We start from the raw sequence: 19,642 nt of genomic DNA on the forward strand, positions 1-19,642 counted from the left end.
ATTTACGCACGCGTTCTTCTTTTCAACGCGCAAAAACAGCTAAACTACTACTACTTTACGCACGAACGACAGTCAGCGCAGATTCTAGGTATAAGTTTTCTATGGCTACTGATTCGAGTTTCGTTCTGTAGACTTCGTACTCCTTCGGTTCCCTCTTGCAAGCGGCGCTAAACTCGATATCGGTCTCGCCAGAATCCGTGAAAGTTTTGAAGAGGAGGAGGTTGAGTTTCTCGACGTGTTGTATTTTCAAAATTGAGCAAGCGTCTTCTTTTTTCATTTTCATGCGGTTGTGGCTGACGTTTAAGCGCGAGATGTATCGAGCGCGGAGCGGGTCGAGACACGCGTATACACAGCAGAATTCGAGAAACGTGAAGGATTCGGAATCGATCGTTTTGAAGAAGGAGACGTATTTGCCCACATCTACGCAGACGGAGAGGTACATGGCTCTCGAAACGATCGGAGAATTCAAAACGCCGAGTTCAGCCGCGCGAAAATCGATGTTGTCGAGTTTAGAAGAGGACGAGGAAGAAGAGGAACGGTTCCCTTCCATTTCTTTTTCTTTTTCCTCCTCTTCTTCTTCAACCTTTGCCGAAAGTCTGAGTAACAACCGATAGGACAAAATCTCAGCTTTATCCTCCGGTGAGACGAACTCAGCCCGCTCCGTGCACATGATCGAGTACGTAGCCAACGACTTCCCCAATTGTTCACGAAACTGTAGCGCCATGGAATGATCCCGGTGTATCATTCTTCTCGCGTCCGGATCCGAATAATTGAATTTCACCCATTGCGCGATGTATGTGTACGCTCTCAGTCTTTGTCGTTTTCTGATCTCGTAATCGAATCGAATCATCATGTGCACAAGACGTCGCATAATTCGCCTGCTTTTTGGTCCACTCGCCGATTGCGCAGTCAAGTCTCCTCGAATCGCTCGAGAACGATCCCGAACAAAATCCGCGAGTTCAGAAAACGTCTTCAACGCTTCGAAATCCAAACTGTTCTCATCGCGCTTCAAACAATCGCAAACACCACCAATCGTCTCTTCAATCACCGTCGCTACTCGTTCCAAACTCTTCTCTATCGCATCTAAACTCCTCACTTCCTCCGGATTCCCGTTAAACGTTCGCGAAAATCGTTTCATGAGCAATTCGCCTTTTGCACCTTCGAACCTTGGGTCGAAATCAGACCGAGCCAATCGCATCGTTCTTTCTTCTTCCGGGCACAAATCGTCGCATTTTGCGACTAAACGCGCGTCCTCGTTTCCCTCCTCGGTTTCCAGAAACTCGCGCTCAACTTCTTCATCTTCTTTGTCTTCTTCTTCTTCTTCTTCTTCTTGATATTCTTTTTCGTCTTCTTGTACATTTTCAAATTCATTTCCAACTGTCGATGATGTCGACGCTCCGGTCGCTCTTCTCTCCTCCGAATCATCATCATCATCATCGTCGTCCTGTTGTATATCTTCACAACCACGGATACTTGGCTCCTCGTTACCGTCGGCATTTTCGTCGCAATCATCGCTCGCGTCGCTGATTTCTACTCCCGCGCGTTTCGTTTGCGCTTGACCCATGTTCTACTAAAAAAGTGCAATATCTCTGAAGAAAACAAAACGAAGGAAAAGGAAAAGATGGAAGCGAGAGGAGCGAACGCACGCTGTAAGTCTCTCTCTCTCTCTCTCTCTCTTTCTGTTATTACAACTATAATTATATTCATGATTCGGAACTTCATTCTGATTCTGATTCGGAACTTGAGAATACTTCTGATTCTGGCACGCGTAACTCTCCGTGCTCGTATCGCCAACCATATGGTAAAGGGCCGTAGTTGTCGAGGAGGTATCGTAAACATTCGGTTTGGTTTTTCTTATGCGCTTCTCGCACGGCCAAATAGTCCAAAGGCGCTCTGGCGGTTTTGTGTAAGTACTTCAAACAGTCCAAGTGGCCGAACTTAGCCGCATACTGACACGCAGTTTCGACATATATATTATACTTACGCTCAACAAGGTATTCAAGTATATGAAGATGACCACTTAAAGCCGCCCCATTGGCAGTATACGAATTCCAAGGCGCTTTGACGGTTTCGTGTAAGTACATCAAACAGTCTAAGTGGCCGAATTCGGCTGCATTCGCACACGCACCTTCGTCATATTCATCATATTCACGCTCGACAAGATATTCGAGTATATGAAGATGACCATTTTGAGCCTCCAAAGCTGCAGTACCCGAATCCCAAGGCGCTTTGGCGGTTTCGTGTAAGTACTTCAAACAGTCTAAGTGGCCGAACTTGGCAGCACTTGCACACGCAAATTCGTAATATTGATCATACTTACGCTCAACAAGATATTCGAGTATGTGAAGATGACCATTTTCAGCCGCCAAATCTGCAGTACCCGAACCCCAAGGCGCTTTCGCTTCTTCGTGTAAGTATTTGAGGCACTCGAGATGACCTTCTGAGGCAGCACATACACACGCATTCATTAATATGGCACTCATTTGCAACGCAATACTTTACCATTTCCAGATTACCTTTTTGTGCGGCCACATTAATCGGCACATAATCCCACTCACACTGTTTCTCCTCTCGTATCCACTTGAGCAACTCGAGTTTATTCGTTTCAGCAACTTTACGGCAGAAAATTCTTTCGTCCCAGTAACTCGGCCACAACCATCGATTCTCCCACGCTACTTCCAAAGTCGATATCGACGACATCTCGCTCACTTTAAACGCATTTTTCACATCATCCGCGCGAGGCGATCTTTTAATCAAAGCTCTCGTCTCTTTATTCACTCCGTACAAGAATTTAAGATCCGTTCGATTCAATCTCGGAAGGATGTGCGTGAAACACACATCGTCGCACTTCGCGATCACGTCCCACAAAGAATCTCTCTGACCAATCATCATCCGCCCGATTTCCTCCTCGCCAGACATCGTGGGCTCGTTTTCTGCGCGCGTCTTTCTTCTCTCTTTTTAGGGGAAAATTGTGATGTCTTTTCACTCCAGCTGGGGAAATATTCTTCATTGAAAATAAAGAACGCACAGATATTATATACGCACACATTCACCATTCCTCCCTCGACGAAGAGATAAATTGCGACGAGAGAAGTCATCAACGGAGAGAAGTGCTGTCGTCAGAAGAGCAATTTTTGAATGGATTACGCCGAGAACTGCTCCGACGACGATGCTTTCTCATCTCGCCTTGGTGATGTGATGATGAAAAACCGTTACTTAGGGGATGTCGCGCCAGCGGATGAGGTAGACGGAAGGACGACGAATACTTTTCTTCGGCAAAACGGAGAGAAAGAGCTGCGCAAACTCGCGTGTCTGACGGGCGTGCCAGATGCGAGGAGACGCGCGATTTGGATGAAACTTCTCGGCATCGAGTTTGGATTGATTTCGCAAGTGCAATTTGCCACCAACGAACGAGAGTGCGATGAAACGCTCTCGAGAACGATATCGGCGGATTGCGAACGGTCGTATTTTAACTTGGAAAACGAGAAAGAGTTGCAAAAAGAGAAGAGGAAGGAATTAGAGCGACTGCTGCGATCGGTGTTTGGGGGGAAGAATAGGTTGAGGTATTATCAAGGGGTTCACGCCGTCGCGCAAGTAGTCTTGTCGATTGCAGAGACGGAAGAGGAAGAAGAGGACGCGAACGCGAAATATAAAATCTCGTGCGCGATGCTCGACCGGTTGGCGTCGTTTAGTTTGAGAGATAACACGAGAGAAACGATGTATCCGGTTTTGTTGTCGTTACGAATAGTATTAGCACGATTGATAGAAGAGGCTTTAGGTGAGGACGAAGTGCTGAAGGAAGCGATCGCATTTGGCGCGCGGAAACACGAGTATCAATTCGCGTTGCAGAAAGTGTTGACGTGGCATTCGATGTCCGCAGATAGCAGTAAGAGAAGCGTAGAAAATTCTAGCGAAACAGAGGAAGAAGAGAGCAGAAATGAGTGCGTGAAACGCGTCTTTGATTTATTTTTGGCATCGCATCCGCTCATGCCGGTCTATTTGACCGTGGCAGTTTTGTTGCGAGAGCGAGAGAGTATCATCAAAGCGAGGAACGAATTGGACGACGAGGACGACGACGTGATGTTTTCGTACTTGAGCCGTTTGGAGACTTTTCCAGATTTGACGAGTTACGTTGAAAACGACGACGAAAATTCGGGAACAATTCGTAGAAATGGAATATCCGAAGAAGACATCGACGAAGCGGAAAATGGCTCGGAGCACGAGAAGAAGAAAAAGATGAAGCAAATGATGCAAAAAGTTCGAAGTGTTTCGTTCGGTTCGTCCTCGTCTTTGGCGAACATGTCGCCGAGAAAGCGGCTGAAAAAGAAACGATCACAAAAGCGGCAACTCCAAGCCGTTGACGCTTTGTGTCACTCCGCGTTGAAACTATTCAACGAGTTTCCGCCAACCCAAATCTTGCGCGCGAACGAAATGAAGACGACATTCAATGGTTCCAGTTTCGATCCCAAGCGGTATCCACCGCGTTTTGCGTTTTCTAAACTCGCATCCCCGACGCCGCCGCACAACGAGGACAACAACACCACCGACGAACTAGACATCCACGTCGGCGAACAGATCGAAATAAAAAAAGCCGCTCGATTGAAGCGCCTCCGCCTCGCCCAACGCAAACTTTTCGCGTTTCGCCGTCGAGTGCACGCGTTACCGCTCGTTCTCAAAATGATCCTCTTTTTGCTCGTTTACGTGCAATACTGGGAAAATGTGAGAATCATTCACTATCAGCTCGCGTACGGACCGGACATCCGCATTAGCCTTGCTCGTCCGCGTTGGTGGTTTGGAGAGCTTTTTCGAGCTCTTTTGACGAGATTGTTTACTTTGTAATCCGCATAAATAGAGCGCGCATAAAACGAAACAAACGTGCTTCACTCTGTCCACACTTTCTCCCGTCTATTTTCATAATCTCCAAGCGATGTTTTCTCGGCGCATTTGTTCGTTTGCACGTCTTTTAGTCTCCCTTTTCCTGTGCGTTTCATTCGCATCTTTTGCAAGTGCGGCAGAAGCGAACGAAAAGTGCAATTCCGAAAAGCAGAAAGAAACAATCGACAGAGCGATACGATCGCACGGTTACGTCAACACCAACGAAAACGAATACGCGAGAGTGATTTCGTTGGCGAGGAAAGAGCAACACTCGATGTATGCATTTGAATCGCGATGCGGGTGCGCAAGCGAGGAGGATATTAGGAAAGATTTAGGCATGAACGAGACGGGAAGAGGAGCGCTGGACGAGGAGGAAACGGAGTCATCGGATAAAGAGCGACATTTCGCGTGTCACGAGTTTCTGGGAAAATACGGCAACTACGTCGCGTGGAGGAACCGCGTGCTGTCGAACGACGCAAAGTACGAGCAGGAGCGCAAAGAGGCGAAGTATTTGGTCGTCAAAACGGCGTGGTTTGGACTCGGCTTAGGCCACATGGGGAGTACCGTCGCCGAGTGGTTGGCGTTTGCGATGCAAGTGAAACGAGTTTTGTTCATCGAGGAGTTGGCGGATTGGAACGTTCTGGAGTACTTCGAGGGACATTTAGGAATGGATTTGAGATACAGAGATGCGGAGGAAAAGATGATGAGAGAACGCGTGGGTGGTAAAGAGAAGGAGGCGATTTTGGCGTTGGGCGCGCTCGGCGCTGACGAGAGTACGTGTAGGAAAGGGCACTGTCGAGCGCGGTCGTTTGCGGAAGCGAAGACGTGCAGAGAATATAAAGAAGGGGATGGTGCGAAACCAGAGTATTGCGACGGGGAAAAAATAGCATGCGAATCCGCAGATGTCGCCGGTTGGCAGTGTGAACCGTGCTTGCAATGCGCGTCGGATTTGTTGCAAAACGCAAAGTGGGTGACGATTCGCTCGGACGCTGGTATTAAACCACCGAGTTTGATTAGCGATCCAGATTTGAAGAACGAAGTGTTGAGACAATTTATATGGCAGAGTGGGAATTCAAATAAGCGCGACGAAGATTGGGACGTTTTTAAAGCGCTGACGAAAACGGTCGATAAAAGTCGTTCTCAAGATAACGACGCGTATTTTCCAGCCACGGTCGCTCAACATCCATGTTTACGATGCGCGTTTTTCGCATTGATGCGTCCGAGAGCAGAACTAGCGGAGGCGTGGGGTGCCGTGTTAGGCTCTAAAGCGGCAGATTCGAATCGGTTACAGTGTTTAAAAGTCCGCACGGGTTACCCAGAAAGTTCCACGTGCTTCCCAGACGACACGCCGAAATCGGACGTATGCGTGGAACAAATTTTCTCGCACCCGACATGTTCGGTTTCCTACCAGTTCCACACGGCGGTTCGTTTAGTGTCGCGGACTGATCGAGAGCGACACGTGACCATTAAGGAAGCGCTAAATTGCTTGGCATCTCAAAAAGACGCCTTCATTCATGTTGCCACGGACGCCCCGGTTGTCGCCGACTACGTCTCTCTTTTCTCCCCTCGAAACCACGCGAACGTGTTCATCTTGCCAGGTAGAGGTGTCGACTTGAATAACGGCTATCGCGATACCCAAGAAAACTCTTTTCAAAATAAAATGAAAGTGGCGTTGGATTTTTACGTTCAAGGTTGGTGCGATGATACTTTGATGTTATCTCCGAGCGAGTATTACGTCTCCGCGGGGATGCGTACGATGGTGCCGAACAAGTTCACCAACGACGACCACCATCCGTCGTTGTGCGAGGAAGTTTTTGGGTTCAATACGACGTATAACACTAAAGAAGCCAACTCGTGGTCGCACGCGCCTACTTGGCAAGAGAAAGGATTAGAGGCGAGGTCGAAAGCGAAAAATCTAGAATGTTATTCGGGCACGACGGAGGAACCGAATCCGGAAGTTAAAAACATCGGGAAGATTTCCGTTGGAGCGAAATCCGACGACGAGCTAAAAAAAAGTGTGGAGGAGGTTTCAGTCGCGAAACAATTGAAAACAGGGGAGGTTGACGGAAAGGCTTCTAGAAATGAAGGTGAATCATCGAAGATTGTGGAAATTGACGCCTCGACTGGCGAGGAAATTCTTTCCAGAGGGGCGAAAATGGAAGACATCGACCCAGATTCCACGCTCAAAAATAACGAAATGTTGAAACCACCTGAGGACGCCGAGCAACGAGAGCAACACCAAACGCTAACTGAGGAGGAAATCGCGGAAAAGAAATGGCACAAAGACGCGCACGACGCGGTCATGGCGACCATCAATACCCACGCGCAAAAGAGCAAAGAACACCAGGAAAGAAAACAAAAAATAGTCGATGAAGAATCGAAAGCGCGAGAGCGGCGCTTGGAAGAACGAGCACACAGACATGAAAGAGAGCGACAGCGCGAACGCGAACATCCTTTGAATAAGGCATACGAGATGAGGCGCTCCAAACGCGACGAGGCTAGGAAACGAATCAACGATATCGCCGCGCAATACGACCGAGTACTCGAAGTTGAAGAAAAACGCCAAGTCGCCAAAGATATGATGCTCATCCACGCCAGCGAAAAGAAAGACGGCGAGGGAGGAGGAGAAGGAGAAAACGAAGAAACAGAAATCGACGGCGAGTTATCGAAAATCGAACGCAACGAAGACCGCGAAAACGAACTCGAGAAAATATCCGAACTCGAAAAGATGCCGCTCGTGTTGGAGCCGCCGAACGTCCTCGTCGACCTCCCGAGCGCGAGCAGCGCGAGACGGAGCGGCAACTTCTTCAACTTCTTCTCGTCCTCGCCGGATAAAAACGAGGACGACGGCAAAAACAACTACGCCTTCGGTACCTTCCTTTCTTTCGTGTTCGTGATACTCGTCTTCGTCGTCTTCGCGGTCGTGAGAAGACGAAGGAGGAAGAAAATTTTACTCGCCGCCAATCGAGCGTACGCGGAAGGCAGAAGTTTCATAGTTTGATCGTTTTAGCAGAATAGGTTATTTATCGACACAAAACGCTCGCGTTTTATCTTCTCGTACTCATAAAGAACAAGTACTAAGTACACGCGTTTTACAAACGGAAAAGAGAAATGTCGTCATTATCCGCGACGGAGCAAGCGAAACGGGCGAGAGTGGCCAGTCGTCAGCTCCAATCGCTCGCGACTGCGCAACGCGATCGACTTCTCGAGAACATCGCGAATGCGTTGGAGAAGCACGAAGGGAAAATCATGCAAGCGAACGAGGAGGACATTCTTGCCGCGACGAACGCACCGGATATCGACCAGAACTTAATCGCGCGGTTGAAACTCTCCGGTCAAAAGATTAAGAATTTATCGGACGGTTTGCGAGCGTTGAGCGCTATGGAGGAACCGATCGGGAAGCTCGTCGAGCAGACGGAAATTGCGAACGGTTTAGAGTTGAGCAAAGTGACGAGTCCGTTGGGGGTTTTGTTGATTATTTTCGAGAGCAGACCGGACGCGTTGGTACAGATATGCGGTTTGTGCGTTCGAACCGGGAACGGGTTGCTCTTAAAAGGAGGGAAAGAAGCGTCGAATTCGAATAAATGTTTACACGAAATCATCGTGAAAGAATTCGACGCGTTCAACGTCGATCGGGCGTGCGTGAGTTTAATCACCGGCAGAGAGGAGATCAAAGAGTTGCTCGGGTTACACGACGTGATTGATTTGTGTATTCCGAGAGGTGGTAATGCGCTCGTGACGTATATTCAGAATAACACGAAGATTCCGGTTTTGGGACACGCGGACGGGGTGTGCCACGTGTATTGCGATAAGGATTTGGACGCGGAGAAAGCTTGCGAAATTATCGTCGATTCAAAGACGGATTATTGCGCGGCGTGTAATGCGATGGAGACGTTGTTGATTCACGAGGATTTAGTTAAAGTAAACGTGCACGAAACGTTATTGGGGGCGTTGAAAAATGCAGGGGTTGAGTTGTTCGGCGGCGATCGCGCGAGTAAAGAGTTGAGTTTGCCTTTGTGCGAAAAGAAACGGTTGGAATACGGACGGTTCGCGTGCACGGTGGAAATTGTCAAGAGCATGGACGAAGCGATCGATTACATCCACGCAAACGGGTCCTCGCACACGGATTGCATTTTAACGATTAACCCGTTGACGGCTGAGCAATTTTTACAAAGAGTCGACTCGGCGTGTGTGTTTGCAAACTGCTCGACGCGATTTAGTGACGGTTTTAGGTTTGGATACGGTGCAGAAGTTGGCGTGTCTACGTCTAGAATCCACGCTCGAGGTCCAGTCGGCGTCGACGGTTTATTAACCACTCGATGTCTCATGCGAGGACACAACCAGTCGGTGAAAAAAGACACCGGGGTGGAATACACGCACAAGAAAATTAAAACGACCGGATTAGGTAAAGGCAACGAAAAGCACGAAAAAGCGTTGCAAGGATTAAAGTTCGCCACCACTGTCATCACAAACGTTCTGATGATCTTGACTGCGATTAATAAAACCAAGAAACCAAAAGTAGACGACGAGAAAAAGAACAACAAAACCAATTCTGCCTCGGGGAGAAAGAGATGACGAGCCCGCCGCCAGGAACCATGTAGTAATAACACTTTAAAATGGAGAGAAGAAGACGAAGATCACTAAACTAAACCATCTAATATATAATACTATAATAATACATCTACTATTTTCATAACATCAACTGCGTGCCTCGATGGATGTTCATCCGAGAACGCGCCAAATACCTAAAATAGAAGCAAACACATTCTTCATTTAAAGAACGTACGAACAGCTCATAAGCGCATAAAGTGAGAACGACACACCAAAAACGACGACGACGGCAAGAGGAAGACAAAGAGGAGCATTAAGAGAAAATGATCCACTTTGCCCTCCTCTTCTCCAAGCAAGGCAAAATCCGCCTCTCGAAGTACTACGAGCCGTACAGCCAAACCTCTCGCTTAAAGCTCCAAAGAGACGTCATGAACCTCATCTTACCTCGACCGACGCGCTTATGCAACGTCGTCGATTACAAAACGTACAAGCTCGTCTACAAAAGATACGCGTCGTTATACTTCGTTTTCGCGGTGGACGTGGAAGATAACGCGCTGATAACGCTGGAAAAGATTCAACACTTCGTGGAAATATTGGATGCGTATTTCGGGAACGTGTGCGAGTTGGATTTGATTTATCAGTTCACGAAGGCGTATTACGTGTTGGACGAAGTGTTCGTGGCCGGAGAAATGCAAGAGAGTTCGAAACGGTTAGTGGCGAGGTTAGTCAGCGAACAAGACGCGCTCGTCGAACAGATTAAAGTTCAGGACGAATAGCAGAGAGGGGAGTTAAAGGACTGCGTTACTTCCGCCGCTCTTCGTCTCTCTCTCGAGCGAGCGAGCGCGTTGAAGAGCTTCATAGAACATAATCCCATAGAAATAGAAATAGACGTATAAAAACGAGTCGTAACAACAGTAGTAGCGGAGTGTAGTAGCACTCGTCGATTTAGGAGTGCGTTCACTCTTACTTTCACTTACTCGCTACGAACGCGCTTTTCTCCCTTTTCTGCTCCATTTTTTCCTCACAAAAGCAACGAGAGAATGCCTCCTCGGACGGCGACGACGACGACGACGACTCGCGGGCAGCGCGCTTTGGCGGGAACGACGACGACGAGTAACAAAAACAAAAGAAGAGCGCTTTCGGATGCCTCGAACGTGAATAGTCTCGATGCTACTGTTTCCGCGTCTCAATCGAAGAAGACGAAGAAGAAACCAAAGAAGAAAGCGAGCGGCAGCCATCTTCAACCGACACATCATCGCGACGCGTCGGAAAACGAAGAAAAAGATGACGATGCGAAAAAAAAACGCCTTCTGTTCGAAGAACTCATGCACGAATTAGACTTGGAGTGTGCGTTTTCGTCGTTTACGTCCTCGTTAGGTCGCGTTATGGTCGCGCTTTCTGCGTGCGCGCGTTGCGTTCGTTTTTAGATATCTTTTTGAAAATGTGTTCCCCCTTTTTGGGTGCAGAGTTGGAGAAAAAATGTGAACACGCGCTTACGCGAATGACGAACGCGCATAAACACACATAAAACTGACCATTACTTTTCTTTCCTCTTTCCCTCTTTAACAACAACAACACTTAGTTCAACGCAGAATAGACGAAATACGCGCGCAAACGCTCTCGGCGGAGGAGAGCATTCAAAAGCAATTTGAAAACCACTCGAAAAAGTTGAGCAAAGTATCGAGGAATAAACGTGCGAGGGATATGAAAGGGTACGAGGAGGAGGCGTTTGTCGCGGCGAGAGGAGAGACGATTGGTTTCTTACTTCGGGAGGAGGAGGTTTTGAGGGCAGCGACGACGGGAGGAGGAGAGGGTGGTGCGACGACGACGAAGAGGAAGGTGAGTAGCGGAGAGAGTGGTGGTGGTGGCGGCGACGAGAACGGGGGGATAGTAGAACGGGGAGAAGAAATGGTGGGCGCGGATGTTGCTCCTCTTTTGGTAGAGGAGACGACGGTTATCGATACCATGATTGTAGAGGAGATGGAAAACGAAGAGAACACAGAGGAGAAGCAAAAGGATGTCGAGGCGGAAGAAGAGGAGACGCGCGAACGAATGGTTTTGAAAACCGACTCCGGGACCGAGGTGGATCTGGCGAAGCTTAAAAGCGCCGCGGACGTCGCGCCGGAGATGGGAGGATACCTGAAAAAGTTGCAACACCAACTGAGCATTCTTTTGGGTGGCGGAAGTCGCTCGTCAGATTGAGGATGATGATCTTCCGTGTACGATATTTCTCTATTTTTAGCAAAGCGTGATATTACTAGCAGTCGTAAATAATCATAAAAACAACTATAATCAAACAGACAAAGTGCCTTTCGAGGACGCCACTGCTCCCGCGCGTCTGGGATCGATCGATTTGCATTGTTTCAAACACGTTCCAAACGCTCTCATCGCGGCTTCTGCTAAATCTTTATCCGTCGACCCTTTCTCTTTGGTGACCAAGTGCACGGTCATCTGGCCGTTGAAAGTAATCGACATGAATAAGTGCTCGACCATCTCGCAACTCAAATCGCCAATTGAATCACCTGCGAAATCTAAATCGTACCCTAAATACGGACGGTTCGATAAGTCCATGATTACCTCCACTTCGCTCCCGTTTACGCGCGCCGAACCGCTTCCCATGCGATTACAACCGGCTTTGTTCCCCAACGCTTCGTTCAAGCACTGGCCTATAGTGATCGCGACGTCTTCGGTCGTGTGATGATCGTCGATCCACGTATCTCCCGATGCGACGCATTTTAAAGTACCAAACTCTGCGGTTTCTGCCAACGCGTCGAATAAAGCGTCTAAGGTTTCAATACCCGTGGAGATTTCCAAACTACTATTCGCCTCGTCTTTCATATCCAAATCGAGCGCGACGTCGATGCTCGTCTCTTTCGTGCTTCTGGCTCGACTCGCCGCTCGACTCGTACTGTTGTTACTCCCGCTGCTACTGGATTCAACATCGCTGCCTTCGACTTCGTCCATGAATTTTCTCAAACACCTCGCGAAACTCTTAAACGTCGCCTCGACTATGTGATGCGCGTTATCGCCTCGATGCTTTTCCAACCGAATGGTCAATCCCGAGTGTTTCGCCACTTCTCGAAAAAACGTCTCCGTGTACACCGTTGGATACACGCCAATGTGCGTTCGATTTCTCGGTCCGTACGGCGCTAAGGAAAACAGTTTCAACTCCCCATCTTTCTCCGAATCAAACTGCTCAATCAAACACGACGCGTACGCTTCGTCCAACGGCGCGGCGAACCTCGTCCCGTTCGTCCTCGCGTTCGCGGCGAACCCAATCCGACCTTCCGAACAGAGCATATCTTTCAAAGCTTTCCCTACTGCTTCCCCACACGCCATAAACGTCGCCTCTGCGTCCTCGTCCGAGGCATATTTCGCCGTATCTGGTTCGCATTTCACCATCTCGCCTACACGTTCCTTCTCCACTTGGACGGACACTCCGAGCTGCGCGTGCGTCGTCAACTGGTCAATCATGTGGTCCAAAAATGGTTGCCCGGTCGCAATCTGTCCGCGTTTGCCCATATTTTCAATCGACGAGGTAGATTTCATCGAGCTGCTACTATTACTACTTCCGCGGCCGATCGTGAACGGAGAAGTTACGTCGTTTTCATCGTTGTTCTCGGCGCAAACCACCGTCTTTCTTTTGCGCAAATCGAGTGCACGAAGATGAGACAATCGTGTTTTGTTGTTGGTGTTGTTCCTCCTCCTCGACGACGACGACGACGCCGACGATGCCGAGACGAACGATAAAGAGGAGGAGGATATCATCGTCGTCGTCGGGTCGAGAGAAGTATATCGCGCGTGTGTGTGTTTATCTCTCACTTAATGTGTTTACGCTTAATAAAAGTGACGGGATTTCCCCAAAGCATACCACGCAGCACACACACGCGCGATCAGAGACGATGATTCAGACGACGTCTTTTTCCTCCTCTTCGTCGTCTTTGCGGTGTTGTAATCGTTGTTTTCATCATCATCATCATCATCATCATCATCGTTGGACCGAGAAGAAGAAGGCAAGAGGAGGACGAAACACTGCGCTCGCGAGAAGTCGAGCGAAGGAAGACGACGACGACGGCGAAACGACCCCGAGCAGAGAAGAAGAAACGCGAACAACAGCACCTGTTGTTGTTTCGCTCGCAAAGTTGAACACCTCTCCTCGCAGAATCGCGCTCGCGATGACGTCCACGACCGCGCTCGCGTTTGGGGCGAACTTTCTTGGCATCACGTCGCTCGCGTTACGCGCGAACGAACCACTCGCGAGAAAGTTAAAACTGGACGCCGTGTACGAAGTCTCCGGCTACCGCCGAGACAGGAACGAAGAGAAAGGGTACGAGTTCCTCTTCCCGAACGAATATTTAGCGGACCAGACGATTGCGCGGAGAAACGCGATGAGGAAAGCACAATCGCTCGATTTACCGTCGCTGAGAGAGACGAAAGGACAGAAAAACGTGGGCGAACCGGAAAGCGCGTTCGGACCGATGGGGACGAACGGGGAGGAGAATATGAGCGTTATCGTGCAAACATCCAAAAAAGGATTCGATTTAGGGCAGTTTGGCGACGCGGAGGAGCAGGCGAGTTGGTTGTTAGAGAACGCGTTGGCGAGACCGGGATCCGGGAAGGAGGCGAAGTTGTTCTCCGCGAGCGAGACGATCGGGGAGAATGGAATCAAATATTATCAGTTCGAGTATACGATCAAGACGGCGAACTGGTATCGGAGAAACGTCGCCGTTTTTGCGCAGAATAAGAATACCGGAGACGTGTATACGTTTGTGGCGCAGTGTCCAGTGGAGAGATGGGATGGAATGGGAGAAAAGTTTCGTAAATCGGCAAACTCGTTTCGCGTTTTTACGCCGAAACCGCCGAGCTTTTGATGATGACGAGTGATTTCAACGAAACGTTTTTGTATTAACATAGTCTTTGCGCAGTAGTTTTGATGTAGTAGTTGTAGTAGGAGCAGAATAGATGACCATTATTTATGTGTGTGTAGTAGTTTTGGATTATTCTGATGAATACCCCGAAAAATAATACTTTTAGATATGTGCAGATGTCGCGAGAAAGAAAGAAGAAGCTCGAAAAAATCACTTGTTGAGTTCTTCGACAAGCGAGACTAACAACCCGACGCCGTAGCCCGTGCCTCTTCCGCTGTCGTGCGTGGACGGTCCAGCCATGTCCACGTGCAGCCACTTTCCGCCTTTCTCTTTCCATTCATCGTCGACGTGGTTGTACACAAACTGTGCCGCGCACGACGATTGCGCGTTCGCTCTGTTCTTCACGCTGTTCTTCATGTCCGCAACTTTGGAATCAAATTCTGAGTTGAAAAACTCCGGCGCGAACGGCAACGGATGCGCCAAATCGCCGGAAACTTTACCGCACTTCACCGCTAACAATTCAAAGTCGTCGTCGTTACAGACGATGCCGGAAAATTTAGAGCCAGTGGCGACCATTTGCGCACCAGTCAAGGTAGCCATGTCGATTAAATGCGTCGCGTTCAACGTCTTGGACGCGTACGAGACGCCGTCGGCTAAGACCAATCGACCTTCGGCGTCGGTGTTGTTCAATTCAACCGTTTTGCCGGCGTAGGACGTGATGACGTCGTCGTTGCGGATGGCACCAGATCCGATGGCGTTTTCGGCAACGCACATCAATAACTCTAACGGTTGCTTCAAAGTGATCGTACCTTCCGTGGAACATTTCGCTAACGCTTCAAAAGCCCCGAGCATGGCCGCAGCGCCGCCCATATCGGCTTTCATCCCCGGCATCGAACCGCCAACTTTCAAGGACAACCCCCCGGTATCGAACGAGATGCCTTTACCAACCAAAGCAATTGGTCTCTCCAACGCTTTCACGCCTTTTGGAACGAACGTCAAACGAATCAATGCCGGTTCTCTCCCGTCCGTGGAGGCTGATTGGCCGACAGCGGCGATGCATCCCATCCCGTCCCGTCGCAACTCTTTGTCTCTCCAAACTTGCGACTTTACCCCGCCAACGCGTTTCGCCGCGGCCAAAGCCTCGTCGACCATCCCTTGCGGATCCATACTCGTCGGTGGCGTATCCACCATGCGGCACGCGAGTTCAACCGCTTCGCTGATCGCTTTCGCTTTTTTCGACGTCGCTTCAGACGCGCCGCTTAACGCCACCACCATCGGTTCCGGCTTCGTCTCCTCTTCCTTCTCGGAGGAGGAAGACCCTTTGCTCTTCATCGAAAACACCGGGAACGCTCTCGTCAACGCGTTCACCAAGCTCCCAAAATCGCTCTCGTTCTCGCTCGCAATCACCACTCTCCTCGTCTTCCCGTCCCCGCACGTCCCTTTCGCGATCTCTTGCAACCCGTGCGCTCCGCTCGCGTCGTTGTGCCTCGACACCTGCGTCGGCAACACCCCAATCGCAATCTCTTGCACGACCGTTTTCTTCTTCTCGTTCTCCCTCGTTCCAGTTTGGATGACTGTCGAGGACGCTTTTTCTTTCTTCGCGCTTTCCAAGAACGCCTCGATCAACTTCATCGTTTTCTCGTCCACGTTTTTCGCGAGCGTTTCATCCTCTCGAAACAACGTTTCCAACGCTTTCGGTTTCCCGATAAAACTTAAGCGGTCGAACAATTGCTTTTTCCCAACGTCGTCCGAAAACGCTTTCGAGGAATTATCAAACTTTAAAGTCGGCGTTTGAAACTGGTCCGAGGAAGTCGCGTGGTATCTGCCTCCGTGGTTATTCGCGTTCGCGCTCATCAAACCCGACGATGTCTTCGTCGCGAAGTGCTTCCCCGCTCGTACGCGTCGACGTTGATGCACAAATCTGGAGAACGAAGACCGAGAAGAGAACGAGACGACCACGGATGAAAACGCTCCCCCAGCGGCGCCTCCTCGGAGCATGTACTGCTGTTCTTGAACGACTACTACTACTCCTCGCGCACTGCGTGTGTGTGTGTGCGCGCGTGCGTGTAAATGACGTTTTTTGTATGATTTTTCCAAACGAGATCGCCGCATAAAAATACGCGTAAAAGTTAAGAAGAAGAAGATAAAGAAGAGGAAGACGCGACGACGGAAAGTAAGCGTTATATCGCGAGAAGTACTCATAATAAAAAGTTCTTTGCGAGGGAAACGAATAATGGGGGGTAACAAGCGCGGACGAGAAGAAGAAAAGGACGACGATGAAGAGGAGGATAGTTTGGCGGTACGCGAGCAAGAAGAAAGACGGAAAGAAGAGCGCGCGGAATCTGTTTTCGAGGCGCAGATGCGAAAGAAGGAGGAGGAGTTGAAAGAGGTCAAAGAAGAGCTGAGAAACCTTTCGCCAACGCCGTTGTGGAAGGTTGTCACGGATAAGCGGTACAAAGATATCTTCGAGACACATATTTTATCGAAGTTGAACGACTTGTCTTTCAGAGTGTTTCGAGAGGTGAACACGGAAAGTCGCGACGCGTGTAGACGGTCAAGGATGAAGTTGCAGGTGACTTATGAGCTTATTACTTACAGTGGTAATCCAGAAGTGGCAGAGAAAGAGAGCAGAAAGCTCGAGGGAAAAGAAGCGCAGTATTTTTTCTGCAATCGAGCAGCTGGTATGGGAAACCTCGCGTTGGTTCGTTGGTTACGAGAAGTGAAAAAGTTTGATTGGAACGAGTTTACGATCAACGCAGCAGCTAAACATGGTCATCTTCACATTGTGACGTATTGCATGGAACAGAAATGTCGATGTAATACGTCAGAGTGTTGCAAATGCTGCCAAATCCGGCCATCTCGATATCCTCAAATACTTGCACGAAAACGGCGCGCCTTGGAATTCGTTGACTTGCACTTTCGCTCGCGAAAACAACCACCCCGAGTGTTTGCTCTACGCGTTAGATAACGGGTGTCGAAACGACAAACACGTCCCACAACAACAACAACAACAACAGCAAGCAAACAACGCTCCGTAATGTGCCACTGGTCGGTTGGATGCTGCCTATCACCACAAAGCGCGTACATTTTTCATCGCGCACCCGTTCTTCGAGCGATAATAAACGAGAGACGAGAGAGAGACACAAGATACGACAAAACAAAAGACCTCACAACTTATCGATATATCTACACACACACACACACACATATCAATCGATATTAAAATGTTTTCTTCTTTTTCATCGACATGTTCCTCGACGAATTCGTTATGTTCTTCTTCCTTTTCGGAACGAAGCAGCTTCGCGAGGAGTAAGAACAAAACGAATCCGAGATCGATCGTGTCGTCGTCGTCGGTCCAACGCGGGGAAGAATCGGAAGCGAGCACGAGCGAGAGTTTAAGACCAAGAAAGAAGAACGAGAAAACAAGAAATGTAGTAGGAATGACCGCGTTGGCGGCGTGTGCGATTTGTGCGTTTTGCGACCAAAACCAAGCAGCAGCCTTTGATGCGATCGATGCCGCGAACATGGATGTCTTCGCGGTTGGATTCCCGTCAGATACGTCGCTTTTAGGCCATCACGAGGAGCGCGAGGCGTTCTCGCAAATCGCCATGGCGGGCGAAGACATTCCGTTCTGGGCGAACATGGCCAAATACGCACGATTTTCCATTTCTATCATGGTTGGTTTCGTGTACATGTTCGCCAGGCCGGTGGCGAAGTTGATGAAAGATCCCAAGACGGCGGCGTTGGTCGTTTTGGTCGCCATCGCCGGGGTTCAGTTTTTCAAATTCACGCTGACGGAGATGTTGGCGATGAACGATCCGGAGAGTTTTTTGTAACAGTAGCGCTTTTTGACGTGATAACGAATATGCTGAATACACGAAGAGTATATAGGAGCTTTCTTTCTTTCTTTCTCTCTTTCTCTCTCTGTCTTCAATGTACGCGTGTTATGTACGTTTTCTCTCGTTTGCGAAAGGTACTTTCCTTTCACTTCTCGAATTCGTCACAACAACACACAACAACGAACCATCATGGGAGCAATCAAAACCATCGCGTTGCTCATCGCCATGGAAGCCGAGGCTGAGCCTTTAATCAGTTCGTTTAAGCTTTTGCCGTGTCCGAAATCGCACCATCACGCGCCGTTACCGTCGGTCGTTCGGAGCGGGGAAATCTCTTTCGGTGAAGAGAATAAAGCGGTCGAGATAGTCCTCGTGACGTGTGGCCAAGATGCCACGCACGCGGTGGATTCGGTCGGCACAGTTAACGCCGCGTTGTGCGCGTACGAGGTTTTAAAAACGCACAGACCGGACGTGTTAATAAACGCCGGGACCGCCGGTGGGTTTCAAAGCAAAGGGTGCGAAATCGGGGACGTGTTTCTCGTCTCCGAGGTGAAATTTCACGACCGGAGGATACCGATACCGACGTTTACGTCGTACGGGATCGGCGCGATCGAAACTTTGAAAACGCCAAACATGAGAAAAGAGATTACGAGTTTGAAATCGGGAATATGTTCCACGGGAAATTCCTTGGACGCGACGGATGTTGACCGGGAGATGATGCTCCAAAACGACGCGAGCGTGAAGGAGATGGAAGCCGCCGCGGTGGCGAAAGTGTGCGAGATGTTTAAAACGCCGTTCGTGTGCGTGAAGGCGATTACCGATATCGTCGACGGACCGCACGCGACGGAGACGGAGTTTTTGGAGAATTTAGCCATGGCTGGAAGGCGGTTGCAAGAAAACGTGCCGAAAGTGTTGGAGTTTATGAGCGGGAAAAGCGTCGCCGACCTCTAATCGTAGAGGAAAGCGAAGCCCGAGACGACGAGATCGAGAGAAAGAGAAGCGCCGCCTTGTCGATCGACGCTCGTTGAAAACCGACGAAAGAGAATGATAAATAGTGATTCTAACGCGTAGTATGATTATAGTAGTAATATAATAGTAGTAATAATAATAACAAAGCGTCTCGCTTTCTCGCTCCCTTTCTCCGTCGTCGTCATTCCGTCGACAAAAACGAGATCAGCGGCTCCAATTTTGGTTTTGAATTCTCTTCTCATTCCTCCTTCTTTCATAGCTACGCATGTACACGCACACATCAATCGAATCATTTCTTACCCTTCGTTTTATTTTCTTCTTCGATCAAATCTTCTTCACTCGGTGCTTCCCACGTGGTCGTCCCTCCTTTGGAGTAATAATACCGTCGCTCTTCGAAATCCACCCAGCGTTGCCAGCCGTTTCCGAGGGAAATTCCATCCGTCGTTTCGTCGATTTCTGTTGTTGTAGAGATGACTTTTTTAGTGCCGTTATTCTCCGATCGCGCGCCCCCGCAGCAGGATTCAAACATCTTCTCGTCTTCTT

At 49.2% G+C, this 19,642-nt stretch overlaps 13 protein-coding genes across 13 annotated transcripts; 9 read left to right on the forward strand and 4 right to left on the reverse strand.

Annotated features, from left to right (window-relative positions):
* Window positions 1-55: 55 nt before the first annotated feature.
* On the reverse strand, window positions 56-1,564 carry Bathy11g02620 (predicted protein; the record flags this gene model as incomplete). Its single annotated transcript, XM_007510221.1, has 1 exon — window positions 56-1,564. One exon carries the CDS (start codon window positions 1,562-1,564, stop codon window positions 56-58), a length of 1,509 nt encoding a protein of 502 aa, XP_007510283.1.
* A 154-nt stretch (window positions 1,565-1,718) lies between these two features.
* On the reverse strand, window positions 1,719-2,919 carry Bathy11g02630 (conserved hypothetical protein; the record flags this gene model as incomplete). Its single annotated transcript, XM_007510369.1, has 2 exons — window positions 1,719-2,426; window positions 2,491-2,919. The coding sequence occupies 2 exons, from the start codon at window positions 2,917-2,919 to the stop codon at window positions 1,719-1,721; spliced, it is 1,137 nt and encodes a 378-aa protein (XP_007510431.1).
* A 219-nt stretch (window positions 2,920-3,138) lies between these two features.
* Bathy11g02640 (unknown protein) lies at window positions 3,139-4,839 on the forward strand (the record flags this gene model as incomplete). Its single annotated transcript, XM_007510282.1, has 1 exon — window positions 3,139-4,839. One exon carries the CDS (start codon window positions 3,139-3,141, stop codon window positions 4,837-4,839), a length of 1,701 nt encoding a protein of 566 aa, XP_007510344.1.
* An 88-nt stretch (window positions 4,840-4,927) lies between these two features.
* Window positions 4,928-7,876, forward strand: Bathy11g02650 (unknown protein; the record flags this gene model as incomplete). Its single annotated transcript, XM_007510328.1, has 1 exon — window positions 4,928-7,876. The coding sequence occupies one exon, from the start codon at window positions 4,928-4,930 to the stop codon at window positions 7,874-7,876; it is 2,949 nt and encodes a 982-aa protein (XP_007510390.1).
* A 110-nt stretch (window positions 7,877-7,986) lies between these two features.
* Bathy11g02660 (gamma-glutamyl phosphate reductase) lies at window positions 7,987-9,450 on the forward strand (the record flags this gene model as incomplete). The annotated part of the gene is made up of 1 exon (XM_007510298.1): window positions 7,987-9,450. The coding sequence occupies one exon, from the start codon at window positions 7,987-7,989 to the stop codon at window positions 9,448-9,450; it is 1,464 nt and encodes a 487-aa protein (XP_007510360.1).
* Window positions 9,451-9,749: 299 nt separating this feature from the next.
* Window positions 9,750-10,202, forward strand: Bathy11g02670 (predicted protein; the record flags this gene model as incomplete). Its single annotated transcript, XM_007510263.1, has 1 exon — window positions 9,750-10,202. The coding sequence occupies one exon, from the start codon at window positions 9,750-9,752 to the stop codon at window positions 10,200-10,202; it is 453 nt and encodes a 150-aa protein (XP_007510325.1).
* A 1,132-nt stretch (window positions 10,203-11,334) lies between these two features.
* On the forward strand, window positions 11,335-11,628 carry Bathy11g02680 (unknown protein; the record flags this gene model as incomplete). Its single annotated transcript, XM_007510218.1, has 1 exon — window positions 11,335-11,628. The coding sequence occupies one exon, from the start codon at window positions 11,335-11,337 to the stop codon at window positions 11,626-11,628; it is 294 nt and encodes a 97-aa protein (XP_007510280.1).
* Window positions 11,629-11,718: 90 nt separating this feature from the next.
* On the reverse strand, window positions 11,719-12,948 carry Bathy11g02690 (imidazoleglycerol-phosphate dehydratase; the record flags this gene model as incomplete). The annotated part of the gene is made up of 1 exon (XM_007510283.1): window positions 11,719-12,948. One exon carries the CDS (start codon window positions 12,946-12,948, stop codon window positions 11,719-11,721), a length of 1,230 nt encoding a protein of 409 aa, XP_007510345.1.
* Window positions 12,949-13,157: 209 nt separating this feature from the next.
* Window positions 13,158-14,297, forward strand: Bathy11g02700 (predicted protein; the record flags this gene model as incomplete). Its single annotated transcript, XM_007510240.1, has 1 exon — window positions 13,158-14,297. The coding sequence occupies one exon, from the start codon at window positions 13,158-13,160 to the stop codon at window positions 14,295-14,297; it is 1,140 nt and encodes a 379-aa protein (XP_007510302.1).
* Window positions 14,298-14,504: 207 nt separating this feature from the next.
* Window positions 14,505-16,406, reverse strand: Bathy11g02710 (unnamed protein product; the record flags this gene model as incomplete). The annotated part of the gene is made up of 1 exon (XM_007510069.1): window positions 14,505-16,406. One exon carries the CDS (start codon window positions 16,404-16,406, stop codon window positions 14,505-14,507), a length of 1,902 nt encoding a protein of 633 aa, XP_007510131.1.
* Window positions 16,407-16,527: 121 nt separating this feature from the next.
* Bathy11g02720 lies at window positions 16,528-17,332 on the forward strand (the record flags this gene model as incomplete). Its single annotated transcript, XM_007510311.1, has 2 exons — window positions 16,528-17,079; window positions 17,123-17,332. 2 exons carry the CDS (start codon window positions 16,528-16,530, stop codon window positions 17,330-17,332), a joined length of 762 nt encoding a protein of 253 aa, XP_007510373.1.
* Window positions 17,333-17,734: 402 nt separating this feature from the next.
* On the forward strand, window positions 17,735-18,130 carry Bathy11g02730 (predicted protein; the record flags this gene model as incomplete). Its single annotated transcript, XM_007510135.1, has 1 exon — window positions 17,735-18,130. The coding sequence occupies one exon, from the start codon at window positions 17,735-17,737 to the stop codon at window positions 18,128-18,130; it is 396 nt and encodes a 131-aa protein (XP_007510197.1).
* A 192-nt stretch (window positions 18,131-18,322) lies between these two features.
* Bathy11g02740 (predicted protein) lies at window positions 18,323-19,081 on the forward strand (the record flags this gene model as incomplete). Its single annotated transcript, XM_007510136.1, has 1 exon — window positions 18,323-19,081. One exon carries the CDS (start codon window positions 18,323-18,325, stop codon window positions 19,079-19,081), a length of 759 nt encoding a protein of 252 aa, XP_007510198.1.
* Window positions 19,082-19,642: the final 561 nt, after the last annotated feature.

Source organism: Bathycoccus prasinos (genome assembly GCF_002220235.1).
Source record: "Bathycoccus prasinos genomic : Chromosome_11".
Lineage (NCBI taxonomy): Eukaryota > Viridiplantae > Chlorophyta > Mamiellophyceae > Mamiellales > Bathycoccaceae > Bathycoccus > Bathycoccus prasinos.